Below are 21,602 nucleotides of genomic sequence, written 5' to 3'. Positions count from 1 at the left end.
TGCGCGTGCGCGCCGGGCCCTGCTCCGCCCCGGGGGCGGGGCGGCACCGCCTCTGCGCCCTGACCGTGCGCGCGCGGGAGCCGAGCTCGCGGACCGTGGCGGAGGGAGGCGCGAGGTGAGGGGCGGCGGGCGCTGAGGGGCGGCGGGCGCTGAGGGGCGGCGGGCGCTGAGGGGCGGCGGGCGCTGAGGGGCGGCGGGCGCTGAGGGGCGGCGGGCGCTGAGGGGCTCTGCCTCGCCCTGGAGGAGCTCGGGTGAGGGGCGCGGGCGCTGAGGGGCAGTGGGTGGTGGGCGCTGCCCTGCCCTGCCTTACCTCGCCTTGGGAAAGCTCGGGTGAGGGGCGGCGGGCGCTGAGGGGCGGCAGGCGCTGCCCTACCTCGCCTCTCGGCAGCTCGGGGTCCCTCTGCGCGGCTGTCAAGAGCCGGGGCTGAGGCGAGGGGGCCGGGAGGGGCGCTGGGGAAGAGTCTGTCCTTTACAGCCGCGCAGACGGACCCCCCGAGCGGGGGTGTTCGGCCGAGGTCGGGCGGTGCTGGTGAGGAGGGAGCGGGCCGAAGGGGCCGCGGGCGGTGCCGGGCCCAGCGCGGGGCCTGGTGGTCGTGTGGGCCGCCGTGGGACCCCCGAGCGGGGGGCCCTCCCCACAGCGGGTGAGGCGACCGCTTCTGAACACGCTCTTGTGGAAAACTCCAGCAGCGCTGTTGAACCCGGGGGGTGAGGAACATCACCGACCAGCTCCTGAGGGAAATCTGGGCTCCTCCAAGGCTGAGTCCTGCCTGTGTGGGAGTGCTCAGCCCCGAGGGGAACGCTGTGGGAAAGATCATACATGAAATATTTCTGCGCTTGGTCCATATGTTAAAACATAATGGAGCTGTAGCCATCTGCATAACTCTGCTTCGTTTCTTAGTAGCTGTGAGAAACTTTCCTCCTCTCTTTGCCTGCTTCTGAGAAATAGTTGGGTGACAGATAAGTCTCACAAATTAAAAGAATGTTCTTATGTGTTCCAGCAGGATCTAGTTTTGTTTGGCATTGAAAATCGCTCGTGGAGGATGGTTAAGCAGGAATCAATGACATCAGTTGTCAGGAAACACTCTTGAAGGGAAGAGTTGCTATCAGAGCAATCTTGCATGATGATAAAGGGCTCACGGATAACCTCTTAAGTAGTTGAATAATTCGTCGGTCACAGACCAGTATACAGATACTGGAATTTATTTTTAGTGTGAAATTTCACTTGAGAAACATCCAGTTTTTATTTTATGTGAGTAACCAGGGTGCCAGATTGCTATCAGTTAAGTTCAGCTTCATGAAAAAGGACACCAAATGGCTTCAATGTTCAACATCTGTACTCTGTCCCTCCCATTAAGAATTCTTTCTCAGAAACCAGCTCTTCCTTATTGAAGTGATTGCTGGGGTGGAGGGGGGCAGGAAGTAACTTGGTAACTCTTACCAGTGATCACTCTGAGCTAAAAAGCTGCGTCTTTGGAAACCTAAATGAGGTTGCAATTGTGTACATATACAGATATACAGTAGCTTTGAGAAGCAAATCCTGGAAATCATCCCCAATTTGAAACAACTTTACCTTCTGCCTGGTAAAGTAGAGCTCCCGTTCCCCTGAGGCTGGGCAGTCTGTTTTGACTCAAGATGGCTCTTTGCTGGGAGGGACAGGCTGAAGGGTGCTGCATGCTGAACCAGTTTGGTGTCATTTCACATGATGCTGAACTTGCTGACAAAAATCTGCTTGGAAGATGGAAAGAATCAGGCAGTGATAATTTCAGATCTGTGGAATAAAAGTGGTAATGAGCTAGCCAGAGCAAAGGTGACTATGGGCTTAGGGAGTGGGAACAGATACCTTTTGGTTAGAGGTAGGGGAGGGTCCAGAAAGGGGTCTTGTGGTCTCCTCACTTACAGATACCAGCATATGCTGACATTTTTATGTTGTCACAGTAAAAGCCTTGATCTCTTGAACTCATGCAAGTCAGTGTGATAGGACTGTGGCCGAGTCTCTGTCAAGAGACTTTTTTGCATAGAGGTGTTGGATGAGAAATTTCTAAAAAAATTTTTTAGGAAAAATATTTTTTGCGCCTATTTTGTATTTTACACGCAGCTGCACATGAAAATTTTATATTGGCAACAGAAGGTAAAATGACTGAGTTTGCAAGCATCCAGATGAAAGAGGAGGAGGAAAAGATTCATATTGAAACTGTTAGCTCTTTACAGAACACTCAAGCCTGAACGGAAATGCTGAGGGGAAGGAGGCTTGAGAAGAAAAAAAAATACATGAGTCTGGGGGGTTTTTAGCTTTGAAAAAAGCTGTTTCCTGTAAAGAGCAAGATGTCCTTGAGCAGCGTGTTTGGTTTGGTTCCGGAAAGGGTGTGAACCTTTCAGGCTTCAGAATGGTTTGTCACACATCTGGTGCCTTCAGCACCCCACGTTCATGCTGCTTGAATTTATTGTCTGGCCACGTTCATAGGAACAATGGTAGCTGAAAATTCTGCCCCTCATTGGTACAGAAGAGTCAAATACTTGCACCCTGTGAAGGAATTGACACTGTTTCAGAATCTGGACATCCAGTCAGGAATGCTACTCTTTTAATTTCATGTGCAACAGTGGATATTATGCTGATTTGTTGCCTTTTTTTTTTTCCTTGTACAATTTTTAATAAGCTGAAAAACTTTATTTTTCCAGATTTGTTCCTGTCCTTTCCTAAAAATGTCCAAGGTAAGAATAACATTTCTGTCTTCCAATGTAACAATGTGAAACGGATAATTTGTTTTTAAATATTAATCTTCATGGATAAAATGTGCAACTTACGTTGTGTTTGATGTATGCTTTATCAACAGTCCATAAGAGAGAATTCACATTTAGAAGACATGATATTGAAATATTGAGTGATGTAAAACATACATTAAATTAGTTTCCTGCAAGTATAAAACCTCTGCAGTTAACTAATACTCTTGGAAGGATTTAATTTTGGTCATGGGGTTGTGTATAAGCTCCCTGGTGCATCTTCATTGAAACTTCCATTGTGCTACTTTGTTTTGAGCAGGAATCATTTAAGGAAATTATGTTCTTAGATCTAATTTCTTCATTTACTAATAGAACCAACTGATTTTTCAGTTAGATCCTTCATTAAAGGGATTGGTGGTAACCTACAATATTATTGGCATGCTGAGATTCACCTAATTCTTGGCCCCCAGGATTTGGTCTGATGTGTAAAACGTCTCTCTTGGCTTATTGGAGTGAAATGAATGATAAAAGGTGCTTGAGTAATGTGTTTGAAGAGGAAAACTAAGAGACCTAAAGATTTCTCTGCCATATTTGTAGTAGTGGGCATTCCAAACACCACTGTGGAAATTCCCCTTCCCCCCACTTGGAGAGCTCTCTGAAGAGCACTTAGAGCAGACAACTGTCACTTCACCAGTTGCTCAGGGTTTTCCTTTGAATGTGCTAGAAGTGGATTAGAAATGGTCATCTTTTTATTCAAGTTCATACAAATTGGACTCAAGCTTTTTTGTTTTAACTGTGTGTGAAGACACTGTTTGAAGTGTGGGATTAGTGACTGCACTTCACACTTTGTCACACTTCGATAAACTATTGTTTGGGATTTTGTTTCTTTTTTACTTTACTTGGCTGGAGAGCTGAATAAATGAAATTTTTTTTAAGCTGTAGGTCATTGTTGTTTTCTGTACTTCTAGGTGAAACTGTTGAATAGTAGGAACCTCTGAGTAGTTTCCTCCCCCTATGTCACGCAGCTTCAAACCATTGGAAATAAACAAGGAAGGCAGTTACACAAACAAATATGTCTTGAGTGGTTGCTTATTATTGTCTTCTTTTATTTCATTTTTAGCAACAGCCTGCTCAATTTACCAATCCAGAAACCCCTGGCTATGTTGGATTTGCAAACCTTCCCAATCAGGTTCACCGAAAGTCTGTGAAAAAGGGGTTTGAATTTACTCTTATGGTGGTTGGTAAGGAAACATTTTATAGTCTTTCTCAAAATTTGTACTTGCTCACGGGGAATTTGAAGTTAAAATGAATTTTACTTCCACTATTGTAAGACTCCAGCTTGCATCAGGAACTCTCCTGTACTTTCTTTTATAATTCTTTAATTTTATTTTTTATAGTTTGTTAATTCTTGCAGCAGTTGTTTTCCACACTACAAACTATGTTTGAATACATTAATAAGTTTGTGGGCAAAGAAATTCTGTTATGCACTCCAGTAATTATTTCTTCCTTCCTTTTCTCCTGTCTTACAATTTTCAAGCATTCCATTTAAAACGTAGTTTTAAACTGGTTTTGCATTTGAATGCAGTCTCTATTCACTTCCACGTTTTTATTAAGAGACTAGTATTAAGGGGAACATTCTATTTAAAATGTTGTTTATGCTTCTGTAGTTCAAAACAATCTGAACTCTGGTCTTTCCACCCCTTCTAAATACTCTTGTAGAAGAAGACTGAGGGTTGGTTTTGATGTGAGCTGTTACTTTTTATATGGATCATGATTTTCTGTTAGCAGTTTTCTATTTGATAATTAAGAGTCTGTGTTGGTATCAGAAATGGAAAGAAAAATCTTGTGTCTGCAGAAATGTCTTGGTCCTTTGAGAAGTCGGTTGCTGTTCTTCAAAGTTGTGTGGACTCCCAAATCAGACTTGGGTGTCTTCTCTGTCTCTCCTGTTGGGTGCTGTAACTTCTGAGTTTTGGTGTTTGAACTCTGCCATTCTGGCTTTTAAATAGGCTTTTGCAAAAAGTACCCTAATAGAATTAGGCTCTTTATTACCTGGCACTACAAGAAGTAAATCCCATTTGTGTGTTAGACTTGTCCAAGAGAGATCACAGTGGGAATGAGCAGGAGAGGTGAGATAGTACAGGGTAGGAGGTGTTTAAGTTCTTAATTGTTTTGTATTCCAGTAGTTACAGGGAGAGTCTATATTCTCAAACCTTTCATTAGTTTTGCCAAATGACAGCCCTAGCACTGCTTTTATCCTGTTTCTGTCTTCTGTACTTTGTTGTTGGACAGACTTGGCCCTTATCTTTGGCTTCCTAGAATTTTATCATAGTTCTTCACTGTGTCTTTCCCTGGATTTACTTTGGATGATACCATAAAGGATATCTTATAAAATCTAAGGGTAAAGCCAAACTATAAGCAGCTGTTTCAAATTATGGTATCTACTGTAACTCTTCAGAATTTACTGTTCAGTGAGCCTAGAAACCTGAAAGTTTTGAGAAAGAAAAAATGTGCTTTCTCTGCTGCAGCTAAACTTAATTTCCAGATTTCTTTGAGCCTAATTGCCCATAGTACCATGTAAAAGGGTCCTGGCAGAAAGCAATGTAAAATTATATAGACCAACAGTTGTTTCTAGCCCCTTGTCAAATAGAAATAGAGGGGAAATGGCATTGTGTCAGAGTATCAGAAAGGCAGTTAATCCACCCATGTCAGATAAAATGGAACCTTACAGTCGTTGCCTACCAAAATTTTGAGGGATAAATGAAAACTACAAAAACAGAACTTGGAAAAAAGTCATTTCATTGAAAATTTGGAGTGGTATTTTAAGATACACTAGCAGAGGGAGGCAGCTGATGTAAGATAAACTGTGCTTTAAATTGTTGATTATTTCAACAGTTTGGAATGTGAATTCTTTCCCTTCGAATATGCACAGGGTTTAAGTATGTTCTCTTGTGGGATGTGTCACAGTGCCTGTATTGAACTGTCATTCTTCACTGAGTTGCCATCCTTCTTCATTTCTGAGCATGGCAATACTTCTTTAAAAGCTGTCTGCACTGACAGAGTCCTGATCAATGATTTTTCTTTTTTGCACTTTTTTTTCCTGCTTTTTACTGTGGTGTCTGAAAATATGAGCTGGATTTGGCTGCTTGGCTGTGTTGCTCCCAAAGAAACCCAAATCACTTGTATTTATTAACAATTTTGTGTTCATTCTCATTATTAAGCTATGACTTCATCTAAATAATTATTTCACTTAAGAGTCACTAAACTGCTGTAGCCAGTATAATCCTTGACAGCAACTATGAAAACTGATTTGGTTAATGTATAATATTTACCCAAACTGAAAGTATGGTATGTGGCACTGGGTGAAATCATACTTTTTTTGGTTTTGCTGCAATGATTCCATGTGACTGTTGAATTCCTCTGGGTGCATGTCTCCCCTGGTGAAGGCTGCACTGGTACAATCTGATTTTGAGAGCTGCATTCTGTGAGGCATTAAAAACTGGCAGCTCCTACTCCAATATTTGCTTAAAAACAATTTCCATCTTTTTTTTTTTCTTTTGTTCAGATATTTTAGTCGGACTCCTATTGCAGAATAGTCTGTCTTACTTAGAGATTATGTGGCCCACCATTTTTAACATCTAGTTTTTCTGATTAATTTTATTGACACCTGAAATAAAGCTGAAATTCTAGAAAAGGAACCTTTCAGTGAGTTCAAGTACCGAGCACTTCAAGAGGCTGCTCTTTTTTATGCTGTGAACATTTGTTCTGATTAAGATCTTGATCTTGAACTAATTAATTGGCCTTTGAACTTTTTCCTCGTGGCTTAGTCAGTAGCCCTAGAACCAAAATGTATTTATGGTCCGATAGGGTAATGCCCAAATTCATCAGTATGAAAAGAATGCTCAGTGATCGTGGCAATATTTCTCTTTCCTTGGGTTCTTTTTTGCCATATTATCATAAAAAGCAGAAATAAATCCCCATTTGTGATGTCTGGGTCTACAGACAATGCCTTTTTCATTGTTTAAATTGATGATGTAGCCTAGGCAAGATCTAGTTTCTCACTGGGTATGATCTTTCACATTCTGGAGTGATAAGAGAAAACCATGCCTTAAAAAATCAGGAGATATGAAATGGGAAATATTAAGTTTAAATTGATCAGATCTCCACTTGACTAGCAGATTTAATTACAAATCATCAGTGAAAGCTCAGGGAAAGTACATTATAAAGCAGAGATGTAAAAATCGTTATTCAACCTTTATGTGCAAACTTCTCCAATGCAAAATTATAAATTGTAAAATTTTAATTTGAAAGAAACATAAAAAATTGTATAGTCAGATAATACTGTCTGGATACAGTTGAAATCATCTGTGTAAATATTTTGAATTTGTCTTTGTATTGAATGACAGGTGAATCTGGATTGGGAAAATCTACATTAATAAACAGCCTCTTCTTGACGGATCTCTACCCAGAAAGGATAATCCCAGGAGCTGCTGGTAAACACACTTTTGTTCTGCTTTCTCTGTGCTTGATGATTTTTGGAGTTGAATGCTTTAATCTTAGGAATTTAATAACAATCAGCAGTGATTTCTAGCTGTAATAGTTTCTAATGTATTTCCTGACACTTGAACCGTGTCATAGACTTGGTTTCCTCTGCACCCAATGTCTATGGGATATTTATTATTTAGTCCTTGGGTATATTCTATTAGCACCTAGAAAGTTGATCCCTTCTTTTGCTTAAAGAAAGTCACTATGTTGCAGAAAGATAAACAGTCAGAAGCTTTATTTAGTTTTTAATCAATTGCAATTTTAAACATATGAATTGTTTATACCTGCTTGGACTTGCACCCTAATTTCTTTGCTTTGGGTTGGTATTTAGTGAATGTGAACTTCACCTCCTGTTCTTCTTCAGTCCCTTGTCCTTTTTTTATTCTGTTAACCAAGGCATACAATTATCCAGCAAAAGAGAATATTGTAAGAAAATAGAGGAAGATGCTATTTTTCCCCCTTTGCTAGTTGCTGAATTACTTCCTTTTCAATAGTTTAGCTGATGATTACTAGCTGATGATTACTTATCACATTCAGCCTTAGGAAAAAAATCCACTACATATAATTTCATGTTGTTCTCCAATTACCTACAATTTTGTCTCAGTCCCCTTTGCCTTAGTATATTAAAGAAAAGTATGAAGTCTCATACTATACTCTTAACAACATCTGAAGAATTTATGTATTGAGTCTTGCTGTTATCAGGGCCTTAGAATGTAATCCACAGAATAATATTTATATGGTTGTATCTGCCAATTAGCCCTTGGAGCTTGTCTCAGAATGCCATGGTCCTACAGATCCAATTCTGATTTGTTGCCTTTCAGATAAGATCGAACGCACTGTGCAGATCGAGGCCTCGACGGTTGAGATCGAAGAGAGAGGCGTGAAACTGCGTCTGACGGTCGTGGATACCCCGGGATACGGGGATGCCATCAACTGTCGGGACTGGTGTGTGCACAGAGAGTTCATTTTGATCTGTGTGTGCACACTGACACACATGTCATACGTGTCCCTGGGGGAGGGAGCATGGGGGGGGGGGTGAAGTGCTGAATATGAGCTGTGATTTTTTTTTTTTGTTGTTTTTAGAAAACCATGCTTTCTGATTCTGAGGAAGCTTGACTTCAGTGTTATGGATTAATTCGAGTACATGTAAAAACAAAACTTGAAAAATAAATTTTCTCGGTCAGCTTTCTTAAGCTTGAAAGAGCTTTAAGTGAAAAGTGACCTTGACTTAACTTGTAGTCACAAAGTAATGAGGCACGAGAATTTCAACAGTGCTCTGAGAAAACAAATCCTCTACTCTACTCTTTACTGTGAACAAAAATCCACCTTTAGATCTTGCCCACGTTCACCTGAGCATTCTCAGATTCTGTGCTTCATTTTTAAATGCTTTTCATCATCTTTGGTTTTGATTGTTTGGTTTGAAGGTGTTTTTTTTTTTTTTTTACAAATTTACATTGTAGTAAGTACTGAGAAATAATCTTGAGATCACTGACAATCAGTTTCCAAAGGTAATCCCTTTCCCTACATCTCTCAGGCCTCTGAACCTCAAGGTAGGAACTGTGTAATCTCAGACCCTGTAGTAACACAGCAAGGGGCAACAGTTTGAACCTGAAAGAGAAGGGAGGAAATGTTTTACAGTGGTGATGTTGAGACACTGGCACAGGTTGCCCAGAGAAGCTGTGGCTGCCCCCTCCCTGGAAGTGTTCATGTTGGAAAGAGCTTGGAGCACCCCAGACTAGTGGAAGGTGTCCCTGCCTACAGCAGGGATTTGAAACTAGATGATCTTTAAATGTCCCTTCCAACCCAAACCATTCTATGATTTTAAATCAATTTGGGACGAGAACCTTAAATTATCTGGAATGTGTGTGATTAGTGCTAATCAAAATATAAACACTAACCCAAGAGAATTTTTTTGCAGAACTGAAGTTGTGTTACATATATGTATATTTTATCTTACAATATATATTAAAAAAGTACACATAGTATCTTGTTATTCTAGAATTCAACTAAAGTTTTAAGATATGTGTGCTTCTACTTTTCCAGTCCTACAGAATCAGTAAATGAATTTTTTTCCATCAGAAGGTTGGCTCATCAGCAGGATGTCTTGTTGTTATGATATTACCCTTGAAACAGCACTACAGTTATTGACCATTTGGTGATTTCTCAAATCCATACTTATTTTGCAGTTTTAAGACCATAATTGCTTACATTGATGAGCAGTTTGAGCGATACCTGCATGATGAGAGTGGTTTGAACAGAAGGCACATCATAGATAACCGGGTCCATTGCTGCTTCTATTTCATTTCACCATTTGGTCATGGGTAGGTGTTCCTCTGTCATTTTTTTTTTACATTACTTTATTTCAGGGACTTTGTTTGTGCCTGTTGACTTAAATTTTCAGAATCAGGTTGCCATCGCTTAAGGAAGTGCTGTGTCTGCTGGCATTAATTGAATGTATTCTTTCTCTCTGTGTAAAGAGAGATATTTATGTTGGTGTGAACGTAAATTGTAATTTAGAGTAAAAATAAATAAAACTTTTTCCGTATTTTGATTTTAGCCTTAAGCCTCTGGATGTTGAGTTTATGAAGGCCATACACAACAAAGTAAATATTGTACCAGTGATTGCAAAAGCTGATACACTTTCCCTGAAAGAGCGAGAGAGACTAAAGAAAAGGGTGAGTGTTTTTCTGGCTTGCAGAAATGTGTTGTCCTTTGATTGTAGCAGTATGGTGGCTGAAAAGAGGGACACTCTCATTAACCTTACTCTACCCTAGCTGAGGAAAATAATCTCCTGCACAGTGTAACATCATTTAATATGTAGTTTGATATCTTGTAAATTATTTTATTATGTATTTAACTGAGAAATTGTCCTTAGAATGTTGCTTGCAAAATGGCAGATTGGCTACATTTACAATTACATTATGACTGCATTTTGAAACTTTGGAAAAATACTTAGATACATTTGCTGATGGTAATTGTTCTCTTATCTGTTTAATCAGTCCCAAAGCAGAGACTGCATCTAGAATATATATGTGTGTGTGTGTATATATATATATGTATATATATATATGTATATTTTTTTTTAGTTATTTTTTTTACCCAGTCAGAATTCTGATGGTTGAAAAATGAGATTTTCTGAGATGTTTCTGATTTTGGGGTTGTTTTTCTTCCCCAGTGTCACTCTTCTAAAACATTCCAGTTCTTTCTTCCAGAGGCAAGAGCTCTTAGCACATTCAGTCTTGCAGGACTTGATGCCATATTTGCTGGAGGGAGAGCAGGAGAGCAAAGGCTGGAGGAGTCAACAAACCATCATGAGTTAATAAGAGATATGAAGTTTAGAAAGAAGGGTTAGAATTAACTTTCCAAAAGGCATGCTTGATCCAGTCTTAGCTCTTGTATTTAAAACTTTTTCTGTGATTTTTTTTCAGTTATTCTGAAAATCCTTATAGCTGTCTTACCTGATTTGGAATAAAAAGGCATATACCTTACTAGAAATACTTAGTGTGCTAGAATTCTGCAGAAATAAAGATTGTTGTATTGTTTTTTAAAGAGCAAAATTTGGGTTTATGGCAAATGGATTCCAGCTGCAGATGCCATTCTTGGCAGTCATGAAGAGAGAAAAAAGTATTTGTTGTGTCTGTAGCTCAGCTAGCTTTTTAAACACTCCCACCTCTACCACCCAAGTAGTAATTCAGAGGTAAGAGCAAAGAGGTTTAGGCTGTGGCTTCTGAGTCAATGCTTTTATTATTACAAAAAAAAAAAAAGACAGTGTTTATGTGAACACTATTGTTTGTCTGAAAGTCTGTAGCAAGTAGTTGTTGAATATCCTGAAGAAATATGGTGTTTAAAAACAAATCCTTGTTGAGTAATTTGGATCAGTAAGATAGATCCAGATTTTTTAAGAGACTGGGTATTAAGTAATTTTACGTTAAGATCTAAAAATACTGACTCTACATGTATATTATCTTGATTTCTTACATTACAAATCTCAGATTCTGGATGAAATAGAAGAGCATGGCATCAAGATTTATCACCTGCCTGATGCTGAATCAGATGAGGATGAAGATTTTAAAGAGCAGACCAGACTCCTGAAGGTGTGACTGGCTTCACAGGTTACATATGTGAATAATATATTGTATTTGTTCAGACTGCTCAGATGGCTTTAGAACAAGACCTGAGATGAGACCTGGAGTGAGTCACCTTGTCTCTGTGCTCAGGCTTCCCTGGCTGGAAGATGATGGCAACAATTACTTTTATTTAATTACTTTTATTAAATTCATTTTTTTAACACCTTCAAATTAAAAGAATTACCAACTTATTACCATAGTATGCAGTCCTGAGCCGAACAAGAGTTGTTCTTGGAGTTGTTTGTCCTGGTTCATTATTAGTAAGTTCTGCACTTTTGGCTTTCAGGCCAGCATCCCATTTTGTGTAGTGGGATCCAATCAACTCATTGAAGCCAAAGGTAAAAAAGTTCGAGGTCGGCTCTACCCCTGGGGTGTAGTGGAAGTGGAGAATCCGGAGCATAATGACTTCCTGAAGCTAAGGACCATGTTAATGTAAGTTAGAAAACTCCAGTTAAATGGTAGCTTAAAAACCAATCACCGAGGTGCTCAAGCACTGTATTGGGAGTTTGGAGCGGTTGTGGAATCCTTGGAGACATTCACAATTTGGCTGGGGAAGGCCTGGAGCAGCCCTGACCTGGCTGAGCTAGGCCTAGTCAGGGATTGAGCCACGTAGGCCCCATAGGTTCTCTCCAATCTGAATTACTCAATGATTCTGTGAAAATAATCTTTTGTCTAATTCTTTTGTGGAATGCAGTGTTGTAGCACCATTCAAACCCCCAGGGACATAAAACAGCTTGTTTGAGGCCTTGTGCTCATTTCAGTGTATCTATAGGTAGATACAGCTGCAAAGGAGGAGATTTCAAAAGTCCACTGGTTGTTATTTCACAAGCTTTGCTACTCTGTTTCTCCTGCCCAGCTTCAAAGGACTCCCCATGAGGATGGCTTCAGCCAGGGCAGCCTCAGGGCTGAGGTGGTCCCTTTACTGCACCGATTTAACTGAAATTACCTTTTAAATTAGTATTTTAAGAGGGTGTGCACATTAAACCGAGGCAGTGCTGAATGTGAGAGTTGGTTAAGCAAGCTGATGTCACACAGGGATGTGTCATCTTTTAATTACTTTTCTTCCTCCAGCACCCATATGCAAGACCTTCAGGAGGTGACCCAGGACCTTCACTATGAGAACTTCCGCTCTGAAAGGCTCAAACGAGGCGGCAGGTCGTTGTCTCATGGCTACATGCTGTTTCTTCCTCTTCTGAATTTATTTTTTTGGTCTCTCTGTGTCTCACCTATCGTTTCATTGTTAAGATTTGTTAGATCCAGGGCAGCTCTGTAGCTCCAGGAAGCACCAAATTCAATCATCCAGCTTACAATGAGTGTAAGGAAAAGTATTTAGTGAATCCGAAGGGACAGTTGTGGCACTGAAAAGGAACAGTTTAGATCTGTGCTTTGGTCTGACATGAACACAGCTGCATTGGAATGCTGGAGGTACATAAGTAGGACAGATGTCTATGATAAACATTGTCTAAAAAAACCCTGCAAGTTAGGTCAGGGCTGATATATTTAAAAGAGTGGCTTTTTTTTTTTTTTTTCAGAATTAACAACTGGAATATTTGGACTGTGTCTTTAAAACAAAGATATTTGAGTTCTTTTGTAGTGCTTTCTTAAACATGACATGTATAAATCATTTTCTTTACATAGCAGTCACAGGGCTGTCAGCCCTATTTTGAGCTGGGATGAGTAGGGCACAGCTTTCCTAGTAAGAGAGAAGGGCAGAACACCCCATTTTTAACTGCAGTAGCAGGATTTGTAAAGTTGAGTTGGTGAGTTTTGTGGAAAACTGGGTGTTTCCTGGTTTAGGTGTTTCAGCTGCGTCTCTTACTGCAGCCACTAGAGGGTTCCGAATCGCACTTTTCGGAGGCTTTGGTGCATTTTGCGAAACTTTTGCCATCCTGCTGTTGACAGAGGTTTTGTCACATGCCTGGGCAGCGTTCAGCCAAAGGAGTTTGTCTCTGCGTGTAGCATTGGCCTACAAGTCCAATTTTGCCCTTCAGGCAAGATGAAATGCTCTTCTCTCCTGGCTTTTAGATCCTGACTTCTGAAGTTCAAGGTAAAAACCCCCAAATTTCCCAGTTCTGGTACTTGTTATCCAACAGATGTGTAGGAAGGCCTTAGAAGTATTGCTACCTAAGGTCATCCAGAGTTAAAACAATTTTTAAAATTTTTAGAGGATTTAAAATTGCCTCTGCCAGTGACCTGTGGCAAGAGGTTGCTGTTAAGTTGGGGTATGTGAAACTAAAACATGTTTTGGTGTTTTGTCTAGTGAAGTGGCCCATATACCTTTGTTTTCACATTTCTGAAATGGGTGTTAGGTTGCAGTCAGGTTTACTATAAGTGAGGGTAGTTTGCCTGTGAGTGTATTTCAAGCTTGAAACTCCTGTCCTATAGGAGGGCTTGGCAATAGGTGCTTGTTGACTGTATTCATTAATGTTCCCAGAGGTGTTTGGGCACAGAGGATTTTTTGACAATCTATTTAACCTTTTAACAAACACCAGTTTGTTCACTCTGCATTTTTGATGGCACTTGCTTGATTAGATCCATTAGATCTTCCCTGTTGTGACATGGAGCAGGAGAAAGGTGTTAGCAAAGCAGTAGGTGATCTTGAATAGAGCCAGGTGGGAGTCAGTCATTTCTCCCAGGAAACAGCTTCAAATTGCACCAGGGAAGGTTTAAAATGGATATTAGGAAAAATTTCTTCACTGAAAGGATGACCAGGCATTGGCACAGGCTGCTCAGGGCAGTGGTGGAGTCAGCATCCCTGGAAGAGTTCAAAAGGTTTGTGGATGTGGCATGTGGGGACATGGTTTAGTGGTGAACACGGTGCTGCATTAATGGTTGGACTTTATGATCTTAGAGGGGTTTCCCAACCTTAATGGTTTTATGTTTCTAACAATACTCATCTTATTTTAGGAAAATAGAAGATGAAGAAGTAAATAAAGACCAGATTCTGCTTGAGAAGGAAGCGGAAGTAAGATGACAGAATTTTGTATTCTTGTAATGGGGGAATTTTTGTTCTTGTATCACTATTTTAGGTCAAGTTATTTATATGGTCTTGGTAATTTGTAAAGGAAAAGGCAGTTATATGTATTTACCAATATGAAGTTATATATAAGGGTCACTAAGAAAGCAGAATGCAAAGAGGTGTAGAGCAGTCTCAGGATAGGGATTTGTTGGAATAAGTGGAATCTGGTAAAAGTCCATTCCATTATAGTGCTCAGCAAGGGATGTAACACACACTGTGTGGGCAAGGAGAAACAATCTCACAAAAAGGTTCTACAGTTAACAACTGCAGGTTGGGAAAAAGTTCAGCTCTGCAACAAAGGAGGGAATGATGGCAGGAATGGTCAGGAATAAAGAATGAAACAGAAATTCTCATTCTGCCACTATGACAAATTCATAATGGGTAACTAATGCTCTTTTTGTTGTATCCTTAACTCAAAAAGGGTATATCCAAGACTAGAAAAAGTGCAGTGAATGGCAAAAAGTGGGCAGAAAGGCTGAAGTGGAGACCTGAAGCAGGTCCTGTACAAGGGGAGATGAGGTTAGTGCTCTTGTTGAGAAGCAGATGCCAGAAAGGAAAGGTGCTTACATGATAATAGGTGGCAAGATGAATGGGAATCTACTGTACAAGCAAGAGGTCTTGGTTAATGGGATTAACAGGTGGCTGATTTTAAAAAGTTAAAGAGGTGCTTCTAAGATAGTCTGTAAATTGTGGAACTCATTGGCATGGAATTTGTGCATAAGAAGATATTTTTGAGCAGATAAGCCCAAAAATGCTGAGAGACTGGAGACTTTGCTTTCTCCATGAATGCAAAGGTAGAATTTTTTGTTTTAGCAAGTTCCAAAGGGACAGATTCTCGAGTTTGAGAGTGTGTGTGGGTAAGTACTGGGAGTGGGCATCCAGTGTTCAGGCTCTTCCATGTGCTTCCTAAGAGCCAGTACTGGAGAGAGGGCTGAGTTAGATGAACTCCTTGGCTTGCCCTAGCACAAGCAGATGCTCAGCCTTCTATTAGTGATCTTAGTGGTGACCCAGGTCTCAAAAGGTAAGCAGAGTAAAAATGAAAAGGGTTGTTGTTTCAAGGAACATGAAAAAAAGAATAGTATAATGTTCTACAGGTTTAACTTCATTGTTAAGCTTAACTGTTTAGTTTGAGTTTACAGTGTAAGTGCAAAAAGGCAAAGGCACCCAAAATTGTTCCAGTGAGGCTCACTTGCCACCTCTCAGAGCTGGGTACAATTAAAGGGTTTAAGTATTGTATGTGCAGGATGGTTGAATTAATCTTAGTAGCTGAGTTCTATAATTACTTTATGATTAAATGTTGCAATGCTCTAAAACTGACCTTCAACCAAGTTTAATCATGCTTATGTTTCCTTGGATGGTTTGCCTGTAGCACTTGCTTCCACCTTGTCATCACTAGCAAGGGAATTGGGGAGTAATCCTAACAATTTTTTTTTTTGGTGACAAATACTGGTATGGTTTGGAGGGACACAAACAAGCTGCTTTTCTTCTGGTGAAAAGCTTTAGTAACTGTAAGTGGTTGTTCAGCACTTCAGCACCATCATTTTTATGCATTTAACTTCAGAGACTTCCATTTAGGAATGCTTAAAAATCCCCTCCCACAGTGCAATAATAAAGCCTGTTTATTTCAGCCAGTAAATGCCAACCTCTTCAGGGAGGAAGAGCAGTAGAAGATACCATAGCCCAGGGTCAGATAAAGAAAATGCAATCCCTCTCTCATATAAATAAATAATAGGTTGGTGACAGTGAAGAATTCTATTCTGAGGGGAGATCAGTCTGCAGAATTCTTCTGTGCTACTTTTGCAGCTCCGTCGCATGCAGGAGATGATTGCGAGAATGCAGGCACAGATGCAGATGCAGATGCAAAGTGGAGAAGGTGACAGCAGTGCAGTTCATGGGCACCATGTGTAAAGTCTTGGGTAAGATGTTCAGACAGCCACTTGAAGGGCTTCTCCTTTGACTGTTCACTAGTGTGATTGGCATTAAGAAGTTCTGGAAAAATGTTTATAAGGCGAGTTTCCAGAGGTTTCAGTTTTAATTTTTAAGGATTAACTGCTGATTCACTGACAGTGAAATGGCTTGGAGTCATTGTTGTGGTGTTGTGTGTATGTGTATATGCAAGTTTTCCAGAAAGTCAATACAATATATGCTGGTAGGAATCATGGAAGAAGTCTTTGAAATAGTTTAAACAGGTGATTCTAAGCTCATGATGCAGTCATTGTTTCCTTGTGACTCTAAAACATGTGCAGTTCTTTTGGGTTTCTAACTGTGAGAAGACAGCTGATCTGAAATTGTATTTTCCTGCCTTGTTTTTAGATGACTTTATCTCCTGACTCAAAGGAGACCTTCTGGAGTTGGATTGCAGTGGTGTTGGAGCAGAAAGGATGCCTCTTGCTCCCATGTGACTTGGAGTTTCCTGTAGAATTTAATGTGGGAATGTTTTGTGGTAACTCTTGTGAGATGTATTTTGTAACACGTAGTCACACAATATTTTATATATTATACACATTTGACTTTGGTTTTTTTAGTCATTTTTACTTTGAGGTCATTTTCGATTTCCCATTGTATTAGGGATACAAAATAGACATTGAAACTTTTCTAGCCTGATACAGCATTAGATACTATTTTTTTTAATATACCTTATTAGCTACCTGCTTCTAACTTTGTATTCCATTTAGAAAACAAGTGTCTGTCGGTGATATCTTCTTCAGAGCCAGGTAACAGTCACCTCACTAAGGATCCCTGCAAGGTTAATTTTATATATATTGCAGTGTTTACATGTGTGTGTCTGGGAGACCATCAGCCCTTTCTCTGTCTCTGCTCACTGCAGGAGGATCTCCTTGGCCTCTGCAAGCATCCAATGAAAACTCAAGCATTCCTTGTGTCTTAGCAAAAGAAAGAAGAGGAAATGTCTCTGGGAGAGGCACACTGTGTGTTACATGACAGGCATTATTTCCTTCAGATTTAACCTTGAGGGTTATTGTTTGCCTAAAATCTTTTACTCTATTGCAGCTAATTTTGAAGAGTTTCTTGTAGCTTAGCACAAGTCAGTCCCGCTATTTTCTGGCATTATCGTAGCCAAATAAACTTGAATAATGCTGATATTGTTATATGGGGTAAACCCCAAAGAGTAGTTTTGTATGCACAGGTGTTTCCTATATCCAAAAGCATAAAAAAATCTATAATTCCTAATTAGTATTTTCATAATGTTTTTAGGGCATTGAAAACTGTTAACTATAGTATAAAATATATACTAGCACACTTCTATTTTTTGAAGTAATCTGTGCCTGACAGGATCAATACAAACTGTGTTTTAAGCTCTTGCTCCAAGATGGAGTCAGCACTATTACTTTGGAGGCAACTCTGATTTTTTTTTTTTTTTATTAGGCCAGGGTCACTTCCCTTAACACTGCTAGCAAAGGAGGCTGTGTTCAGCTTGGCTGGACTTGTGCTGCATGCCATGCCTGGTGTTGTGTTTGCAGCAGGTTATCACATCTGCAGCACACAGCTGCCCAGGTGGGAGCTGACAGGACAAGCAGTGACACACCTTGGGTTGTCCACAGCTTCTGATAAAGCCAGCATTCAGATTTCTTCTGATCTGTTGCAAAACATCCTTATCAAAACAGCTAATAAACAGGTTGAATTACTTCTTCTTTCTTCTCTTTGAGCTCAGGTGCAGCTGCGACTTTTATAATTTTTTTTTTAATGTTTCTTTGACAAAAATAATAGGATTTCTATGGCTAATGTATAATTCCAGTGTACTGCAGTGGTTAGATTAAATATAAACCCGCTAAGCAACTGAAACTTTTACCTGCCTGAAACTACTGTTTATAAATTGTTTTCTGTTTGAATCTTTCTAAAAATGTGAAATAAAGCCCTGCATCATAGCCTTTACTGGGGAGCTTCAGCTCTCTTTACAAAAGCAATTACTGTCAAAGTTAGACACGACTCATTTGACCTTCCCTAACCTTGACAAAAGTGAAAATGAGAACCTTTTTGTATGCTGAGATTCACAGAAGCTTTAAGTCCCGTTTTGTCAAATATTTACCTATAAAACTTGGGTGGAAAAACATGTGCTTCTAAATTCTTGAGTTACTTTTTCACAAGAAAGTATAGAAACAAAGTAAGGTGGCAGCACTGCCACAGAACACTCCACCTTATTTATTTCTGTTGCTATGAGCCTGTACTTGAAGAAAAACTGTGAAGTCTGAAGTGTCTGCACAGGGGCCTGGTTGTATGTGTCACTCTCCCTGTGTTTGTTGGGCTGATAGTTTTTCCCTCTGTTTTTTAACATGGGAAGAAAAGTAGATTGTCCCTGTGTTTAGTGCTGTTTGGTCACTCCCTGTGGAATTATTTCAGGCAATATTGTGATTCCTTGAAATAGCACGTATCTATTAAAATACTTGATCAGGGTAAAGTATTTCATTTGATTCTTAGGCAAAAAAAAAATTTTGATCTCCAGATTCTAGCAGGAGAAATATTTTTGTATGTTGTTTTGGTTTTTTTGATGGGGGAAAAAGCAAGTTTATGGCCCTTGCCATTTTAACTGCAATACTCAAGTCAGGTAATTGCTGCTTCTTCCCAAGCCCTTGGGGTGATTGTTCATAGTGTGCCTGATGTCTCTGAAGGTCTATTTCCCCTACACTTTTCTTGGGATCGTCTTGAGATTCGTGGTTTCATGTTAAGACATCAAAAGTGGGACTACTTTTCTCGGAAGCTGTTTCAGACAAACTCAGCTGCTGGTAGAAGAAAGACTCAAAGTATCAGAAAGACTTGGGGACAAAAGGTAGATGCTGTTTGGTGGCTTGCTGAACCAGCCACAGTTCTTTTTCTGTTACAGCATTGTGATGGTTTTCATTTTAGGAGTCAAAATACTTTGGAATTTGCAGAGCTTTATAGTTGGCAGCATATATTACTTGTTCTTGGTACAAAAATCTGTTATATTCTGTTTTATGTACTGCCATTAGCCAAAAGGATAATAAAAAAATGCTAAAAAAAATTTTGTTTTTATTACGATTCTTTATTATAATCAACCCCAGCAATATTAATTTGTGGTGATATGTTTGAAATATTTTCCTCAGTCCTGCCAGGACAGGGTTAATTTTTGCAACAGCCAAGAGGGGCCATGGCCAGGACCTGGAAGTTATTCTATACCACCTCATGGCAGTGGCTGGGGTGGGAGAAAGGGAGTCTCTTCCAGGGAGAAGGGGTTCCTTCCCAGGGAATAAGAGTGGTGCTGGTCCCGAGCCAGAGGGAGTGATGTGGTGATGGCTGCCTGAATCACTCTCTCTTTTGTACACTTTTGTTATTAATATCATTGCTGTTACTGTTCTTTTTCTTATCTCATTGCTGTTTCCAGTAAGTTCCTATCTCAACCTGTGGTCTTCATCTTGTACCTCAAATTCTCCTCTCCAACCACCAGCAAAGGGGGCAGGGGGAGAGGGGAAGCGAGTGAGCAGCAGCGTGGTTTGGAGTTTCAGTGGGAACACTAAACTGGGGATTACACTTCCTGAGCCATGACAAACATGAAGGAGAAATGCAGCTGTGGTTGAAAGAGGACACAATGAACCTGCATCAAATGTAGTCATTAAGTATTGTGTGCTCTGAGTGTATTGGAACAGTGCATTTCCCTGTGGCTGTTCCCAGAGCTCCCAAAGTCCTACCCGTGGGATCTTGCTTTTTCAGCAGCTTTCACCAAACTTGCATGACCCTTAGTCATGATGTTAGCATAGAATGGAGCTGCTTATTCTTAGGTGGGGCTTTAAGGGTCATTATTTTCTCCAGTGAATCCTGCTTCATCTCTGGCGAGAGCTAAAGACTGGTTGATCCTTTTTCTACATATTCCAAAATAACTTAGGCTTCATCTCCCCGTAAAACAACTTCGGTGATCCTTGTGGCTGTTGCAGATTAAGAGCCTGGTGGCTGTGTCCTTGTTTTTGGATTCTTGAGATAACTGATTTTACAGCAATACTTTAAATTAGGAATGTGTGGCTCTTGCTCATGCCCTGCTCTGGAATAATCTCTGTATGTTCATGTTTTCTTTACCTGAAATATTTAGTGTGGAACTGGTGCATAAAAGGAAGGTTCATCTTTAGGCTATAGTGAGAGAAGAAAGCATCTCGAATATGGGAGACCTACTTTTTGAAAGAAAGCTTTTTATTTGTACTGCTTGTGTTGGTTTTTTTTTTCCAGAATGTCATCCTTTCAGTCGAGTGTAGAAGAGTACTTTCGTTGAAATAAATCCGATTCTGGAAAGGAGTGCTGGAAGAGAATTGCACTAAGAGTTGCACAATTATTGGATGACTGGAAAACTTATAAAAAAAAAAATCTACCAGATTTGTTAGTTCCATGCACACAAAAAGAATTGTAATTGTGGACAGGGACTGAAATAGAGTGTCAGAACTGACATATAAACACCTCACAAAACTGGGTAAGTGTATTGTAAGCTTTCTGTTCAGAAGCACGTGGATTAGTGCAAGTGGTCTTCTCAAACCTTTTTATTATACACTCTTATGTAGGAAAAAAGGGAGATAGGTCTTGCAAAAACAAACAAACAAAAGAAAACAAAACAATAAAAAGAGTATAAATATTATTATAATCATTATAATCCCAACTAGCCACATTGAAAATGTCCTTTGTACATTGTTTTGCCACTGCCTAGCAGGACGGTTACACTAATGCACTAATGCATTGTGCTCATGTGCTAGAACAAGTTTTATTTTGCTTTAAATCTGCTTAATAGACCCAAGTTATCCCATTATTTTGGAGGAATTGCAGGGCATCATTAGGATATGGCTATGCATATAAACTCATATTTGTTATATGCAAGCATACAGCTGAATCTATTTGGATGCAGATTTTTCTAGAAAGGTATCTTTTAACCTTTCCTTCTAAGTTCTCATGCAATTTATGCTTGCACTGCTATGAATGTTTCTTTTCTAGGATCTGATCATCTCTGTGCCACTCAGTAGATTTTTCTCTTAGTTTGTTAGAGTCCTGCCCTTTCTTTGTTCCTTCCATTTGGGATCCTGCAAGCTCCTGGCGTTTTTCTCGTATTTCATTTATACTTTTAGGGTAACATTTTTGTAGGTTCCACTTGTGCTAGTTAGAGTGATGGTGGCTTGGATGCCCACATGTTCCCTTTTCTGAAGAGGGTAGTTGGAGCTTACTCCCTGGCCACTGCAGCTCTTCAGCAAGGA

General features: G+C 39.9%; 1 protein-coding gene across 3 annotated transcripts; it reads left to right on the top strand.

The window, feature by feature from the left end:
• Nucleotides 1-32: 32 nt before the first annotated feature.
• SEPTIN2 (septin 2) lies at nt 33-19,400 on the top strand. 3 transcript variants are annotated; one of them, XM_032697524.1, is made up of 13 exons: nt 33-115; nt 2,677-2,709; nt 3,839-3,959; nt 7,122-7,208; nt 8,082-8,205; nt 9,447-9,581; nt 9,818-9,935; nt 11,253-11,354; nt 11,674-11,819; nt 12,459-12,542; nt 14,295-14,352; nt 16,210-16,322; nt 16,720-19,400. In XM_032697524.1, the coding sequence occupies exons 2-12, from the start codon at nt 2,701-2,703 to the stop codon at nt 16,312-16,314; spliced, it is 1,089 nt and encodes a 362-aa protein (XP_032553415.1). In that variant the 5' UTR covers nt 33-115; nt 2,677-2,700; the 3' UTR covers nt 16,315-16,322; nt 16,720-19,400. The 3 variants fall into 3 exon arrangements, with proteins under 3 accessions (XP_032553415.1, XP_032553416.1, XP_032553418.1); XM_032697525.1 differs by lacking the exon at nt 33-115 and adding an exon at nt 171-251; XM_032697527.1 differs by lacking the exon at nt 33-115 and adding an exon at nt 505-529.
• Nucleotides 19,401-21,602: the final 2,202 nt, after the last annotated feature.

Source organism: Chiroxiphia lanceolata, chromosome 10, assembly GCF_009829145.1.
Source record: "Chiroxiphia lanceolata isolate bChiLan1 chromosome 10, bChiLan1.pri, whole genome shotgun sequence".
NCBI classification, from domain to species: Eukaryota; Metazoa; Chordata; class Aves; order Passeriformes; family Pipridae; genus Chiroxiphia; species Chiroxiphia lanceolata.
The sequence above is the reverse complement of the archived record's forward strand: the minus strand, read 5'-3'. Positions and strand labels throughout refer to the sequence as shown.

Excerpts from the sequence above, each read along its gene's own strand:
- SEPTIN2 (XM_032697524.1), top strand. Across the intron at positions 8,206-9,446 it reads GCCATCAACTGTCGGGACTG|TTTTAAGACCATAATTGCTT; the intron begins GTGTGTGCACAG and ends CTTATTTTGCAG. Across the intron at positions 12,543-14,294 it reads AGGCTCAAACGAGGCGGCAG|GAAAATAGAAGATGAAGAAG; the intron begins GTCGTTGTCTCA and ends ATCTTATTTTAG.